Raw genomic sequence first — 6,000 nt, forward strand, 5'->3', positions numbered from 1 at the left:
CAGAATCTTTGAGCTATTTCCTTGGTGTAATATACAGTTTTCAATGCAGCATATAGCACTGGTTGTCATCCAAGATAATTAATAGGCCCAACTAATTTTAAGTTCTTCAAGGTACATTTCATTTACTATCATTGAAAATTATCAAATTAAATCAGTATTTCTAGGCAACCGACAACAACGTAATAAAAACGTGGCAAGTGAAAAATTTACAAATTACCCGTCCTCATGAGCCTACAAGTAATCATTTTGTATAGTTATCAAAGTCTTATAATTAAAATTAAAAGTTATTTTAATTAGAAGTTCTTGAAATAGAAAAAGAATTAAGTGCGCAAAGCAATGGAAATGTCATTAAACACCCAAAACCCAATATAGTGGTGAATTTCACATGCCGAGCTGTCAAAAAATAGAATTAAATCAATTCAAAGTTGTATTAAATTTTTTAAAACATGAATGTGTATAGAACAAAAATCCACGACTGCCTCAATTTTAAATGAATTTTTAATTTTTATCTTGTCTTTATATTAAGCCTCTCTTACAACCCGTCGTGCGTGCTTAGAGATCGTGCGTCCTCGGAGTGCTTGTCAGACGTAGCGTTGTTGCAGGATGAAAATTAAATCGCAGCGGACGTAAGTAGTAAGTCTTTTATGAGTAGGTGTGTCGTGCTCTAAACGTGAGGCCTGCAAGTGGTCTGTACGCCTTTTTTTGGAAGTAGGAAGAAGTAAGGAGCACGTACGATCAGTACTTGTGTCGCACACAGTGAGTGAGATAATCATGCGTGTATTGCAAGTGAAGCGTACGTTTTCAGAAATCGTACTTACGAAGTAAGAGAAACGTAAGATAAGAGAAACGCAATGAGCACGGAAGTGGAACGCACGGATAATCAAAATAATATAAAAGGGAGCACCGAGTCTCTTCATCATTCACTGTTTTGGCTTCCAAAATGGCACTTCCAAGAAGGATGCGCCATCGACTTCTACAGCTGCTAATGCTAGAGGAGGCCGAAGATCGTGACGCAATGCTGGCAGTGATTGCTCGGGATCGCCTGCACTTTTATCGTGCTGGGCACGTGTGTCGTCTTAGTGTGACGCACTTCACAAGTATGGTAGTAGTACTCGCCACGCACTTTGGAAGTAAGATAAACGCACGGAGGAAGTGCGCTCACCCCCCTTTTTGTTAACACGTACATTGAAAGCAAGTTGAACGTACGAGCCTCTTGCGTGGTAAGTACGTCTTCGTGGTAAAATACCCCGGAATTTCTGCATGCTTTTCCTGCGTTACACGAACGCCTAGCGCACTTACTCAGTACTTTTGTCTTGCGTGCTACGAGCGTGCTCCAGGCGTTCTAATTGTCGCAGACAGGTCGTAGCGAAAAACTGGCCGGCCAGTTTTCGGGCTGCGTGCTTTTCGTCATGTTTGCGTCCACCAAAAAAAGTACGTTCCACGCGCGTGTATCTTACTACTTGGCCAATTTTTTGCACGCAAACCGCTCGTAGAAGCACGCACGTTTTCTGTTTTCTGTTCCTGGCCGAAAAATATTTTGTGATTCCATGATATACATGTAGTTTGATATTTCTGATATAATATTTGGTTCACAAGAAGAAAAATAGTTTATTTAATGCTTATTTTACTATCGGTAGGGCGTATTTCCCCGTCTTTTCAATGACAAGCAAACTAAAGTCGCTCAAAACAGTTAACTGTTCTATACAGAAGATTATCATAGTTTTTCACAACGTTATATTTGTGGGAGATAAATAAAAGAACAAAACCAGTGATTATTGAATTTTCAAAGTGAGTAAAACAAAACTTTTTGCATTTGTGCCAGTAACGTATGTTCCTTTTTCGGGTTAGAAAATGAATTACTTTTGATTTTCCATGGTTCCAGGAGAGTGGAACTTTGATACAAACTTCTTCACGTGACGTAGTTTGCAAATTTGTGCACTTAGTATTTTTAAGAGCGTCCCTGTGTCTGTGACCTTGTTTGCACCTCTAAAAAAAATTATTGGGTTTGGATAAAGCGTTATTAGACAACTATCTTCCAAACCAAGCCGTTTAGTTGTACACGATCCAGTCAGCTGTGTAACCGAATCCTGTGACAGCGTGTATTTCCGTCACCTCATTAAATTGTTCCTTGTCCCACCACATGCTCGTTTGCAATCCGGGGACAGTGCCTCGTCCAATGACTATAGTGGACGCCGTCGCATTCCATTTTAACCAGAAGGGATAATATTTCTCTGAACTTATGAGGTCGCGACTTACAAAACCACTTATATGGGCGTAGCGGTCGTATATGCCCGGGATATTTAATACCACGGCGGGATAGATACTCGAAGTGGAGGAGTGCTGGTAACAGCAGGTGATTATGAATGTGAAAACATCTTTTCCACGCTCTCTGATATTAATGTATACTTCCTCGCCTGAAAATTGAAACAGAATAGTTTAAATTAAAAATGAATGACAAACATACTAGAACATCAGACAACATACCCTTATGTTTTGCTAGGGTAGTGTAAATCTATTAAAAATCATGACAGGTGTTGCCCATGTGGCGAAATTTGATGCTGAACACAAATATGACAATCAATAATTTCTCCAACTATTTAGGTAGGAGAAATGACAATTTTCAAAATGACGGCCAAAACGGCCTACCTTTCATCAACAACAATAAAAGGTACTTTAGTGCGTCATATGTCTTTTCTTATGTTTAAGGGGTTGTAGAATCCAATTTTGATGTTAATACTCAGGTTGGTAGGCCTAGTTTTTACAATGAGTTCAGTTAGCATATGAGTTAACAGTTAGCCTAAATGTCAAGCTAGACTGAAGAGCAGCTGCCCCCCCCCCCCCCCCCCGGGATTTGAGGTGCAAAAAAAATAATGACAAAGGTAAAAAAAAAAATTGCAAAGTTGGTATCAATTCTGTGAGAAAATGCACTCATGGCCACTAGACAATCATTCAACAATCTGTTAACAAAGGAGTAGGCCTACTGTTTTTAGCCAACTCACTTCATGCCAAAAAGCTCACCCTCCCTTAGGGAGCTATCCCCCAAGCCAATTGGCGTGTTGTGTTGAAAAAAATGACTGTAGGCTACTTATGGCAAAATGAACCCACAATTTCTGACTTCTGATTGAGCAATAATTAACAGTAAAAATGCACCAGAATGCAGTATTATACATACAGTTTTTTAAAAATTTTCCACACCGTGGGAGGGGGACACCCCCTCCCACCCCCTACCCCCTCGGGCTTCGCCCCCTTGTGTCTTCTTACTGCCCCCCCCCCCCCCCCCCCCGGCATTTTGCTCAGGCTACGGCCCTGGTACCCTACCCAGAAGTGATGATATATGTTACTGTTTCGGGGTGTTCACTCTGCATTTCATCAAAGAGCGGTAACAGTAAAATATATTTTGTGGCGGCGGTGAAATCAATGTAGCGGCATTTGATAACAACCTTTTAATCCACATTGTTTTTCCTGATCCCGCTAGTGGATCTCGCTAAAAGAGCGGTAAAAGGGCGTTTTAGATGTGTCTCGTACATGTCCAGAAGTAAAATTGGCATTAATCTACTTGTCGGGTATACTTTATAACTTTTACCACGTGTTATACACCATCGATATTTTATTTCCTATTACAAAAGTTTGGCAAGGATGCAGCACTATTTCTTGCGTCGAAAACGATGTATACTGCTCATCGATAAATACATCAGGTACTTTATCAAGATAAGCCGACGTTGCAATGGTTGACTTTTGCATCACTGTCTCAAGTTATCATATTCTATGAGTTGTAACATTAAACTAATCAATATTCGACTGCATAGCTCACACATATCGTTACCCATTTAACCTCCCCTTCAACGTTTTAATCATCGATAACACCATTTTCTTGTCAACAATCATACTTTAATAGCTACATAATATAAAAGTACATAATAATTTCAGTAGTCTATAACATAAAGTTTGTTGCTCGTGTCAGACAAATAAATTCCCATATTTCTGCTAGTTTATGCTGGGCGTCTTCATTTATCATAACCTAATCTGAAATAATAAAAAACATCGACTGATTACCTTGTTATCATTAAATTATACAGCTTATATTAGGCTTTTTTATGTTTAACTAGAAATGTACTCCGAGAGCGCAGACCTCCGCCAAGGCAGCCAAGTCTCCACCCAATGTCGTTTCAACCCTTAATTTTATTCTATAATGATTTAGTTTTTTGATTATTGATAATTTATTATTGATCGATTATTGATTGATTATTGATCCGGATCACCACCAAAAACAAATAATCTATTCCTTGGCCCACTTAGTTTTTTTAAAATTTTTTTCTTATTGATTATTGATCCGGATCACCACCAAAAACTAATCATCTGTTCCTTGGCTCACTTCTGACAGTTTCATCAAAATCGCTACATAACTTAGTTTTTTATTTTTGATTATTGATTGAATATTGATCCAGATCACCACCAAAAACTAATCACTTCTAAGTTAACCCATTTCTGACCTATCCTGAAAATTCCATCGAAATTCATCCATAACTTTTTGAGTTATGTTGATGACAAACAGACAGACAGACAGACAAACAGGGGTGAAAACATAACCTCTTTGGCGGAGGTAACAAAGAAAAAGGATACACACTTCATTAATACCCCCCCCTCACTCCCCCTTATATATATTACCATTGTCATTTCTTACTGCTCCGCCACATCTTCTTCCACGGACATCTCCTCCTCCACATCTTCTTCTTCCACAGACATCTCCTCCGCCACATCTTCTTCTTCCACGGACATCTCCTCCGCCACATCTTCTTCTTCCACGGACATCTCCCCCGCCACATCTTCTTCCACGGACATCTCCGCCACATCTTCTTCTTCTACGGACATCTCCTCCGCCACATATTCTTCCACGGACATCTCCCCCGCCACATTTTCTTCTTCTACGGACATCTCCACCGCCACATCTTCTTCCTCGGGCATTCCTTCCATCGCCGTCCCACCAGCATAAGGCTCCACCTTTTTACAAGAAAAAAGTATTCAATTACGCATTGCACACCATCGTATTACAACATATGACTACAACTAAAACATTAATATTCTTAGCACTGTATATACAAGCACTAGATAAATAGTATAGTAATTTTAACATTATTTACATATGTAAAGATAGTTGAATTAATAGATAACTGACCTCTTCTTGTAGATCGCTGCATCTCCAGGCAAACTGCTCCACAAGTAGCCGGCCCAACAATGGATCCCTGTAAACGGGTGACAAGGTCCTGTTGCTTATAGAAGCAATATTCTTCACAATGAAATCTAGGCACCACGTCCGGAGGGACGTGCACCCCATCCTGTGTGCTAAAATCAGTACATTTGTCACGTTGGTGACATCCAGGTTGTGTGAGACTGTTATCTCACACTTCTCCTGCAGACTACGTGCATTGTGGGCCATTCTGGCGGGGGCGGTGTCAGGGACTAACACATGGTTCGGATCATCAACGTCTTTGCCAAAATCTTCCAGCAACGATGCAGTCATGATGACGGAAAGAATGTATGTATGCTCTTGCTGCTTCAGTTTTTGTTTCAGCAACTTGTAGGCCTTCAGTATTGCCCCATGGCTCACAGCAGCTTTTGCCCTGGTGAAGTAAGTATGTACCGAAACCGACCAGTCGGCCATACACCCATCCATGTGATGCTTTTTGGAACCATGGTCGGCAATACACCCTGTGCAATACCTTTGACGCATGGCCAGTATTTCTTGCACAATTAACGTCACGTAAATGAGACGAACTAATGCTACGTCTGCCTCTACGTCGTTCTCTGCCCTGCTTTTGTCGTCATCCGTTGCCATGCCAATACATAAACATTAGATCGACATGCTCATTCCTGCCCAGTGACGTCATCTCGTTGCCATGGTAAAACATAAACAAAAATAGGGAGTCTACTTCGTTTACTCCCGGAAACGTAAAAAAATGTGGCCGCGGCTGGTTAAGTTTAACGCAAAGGCAAGCAGTGCAC

The 6,000-nt window shown here is 40.5% G+C and overlaps 1 protein-coding gene across 1 annotated transcript; it reads right to left on the bottom strand.

Moving 5' to 3' along the window:
- Positions 1–3,700: 3,700 nt before the first annotated feature.
- Positions 3,701–5,738, bottom strand: LOC147762859 (uncharacterized). The gene is made up of 3 exons (XM_087009712.1): positions 5,174–5,738; positions 4,666–4,998; positions 3,701–4,023 (listed from the first exon to the last, which is right to left on the bottom strand). Exons 1-2 carry the CDS (start codon positions 5,726–5,728, stop codon positions 4,678–4,680), a joined length of 876 nt encoding a protein of 291 aa, XP_086865838.1. The 5' UTR covers positions 5,729–5,738; the 3' UTR covers positions 3,701–4,023; positions 4,666–4,677.
- Between the last annotated feature and the right edge of the window lie 262 nt (positions 5,739–6,000).

Source organism: Lingula anatina, chromosome 3, assembly GCF_051362555.1.
Source record: "Lingula anatina isolate TDL-2025a chromosome 3, LinAna3.0, whole genome shotgun sequence".
NCBI classification, from domain to species: Eukaryota; Metazoa; Brachiopoda; class Lingulata; order Lingulida; family Lingulidae; genus Lingula; species Lingula anatina.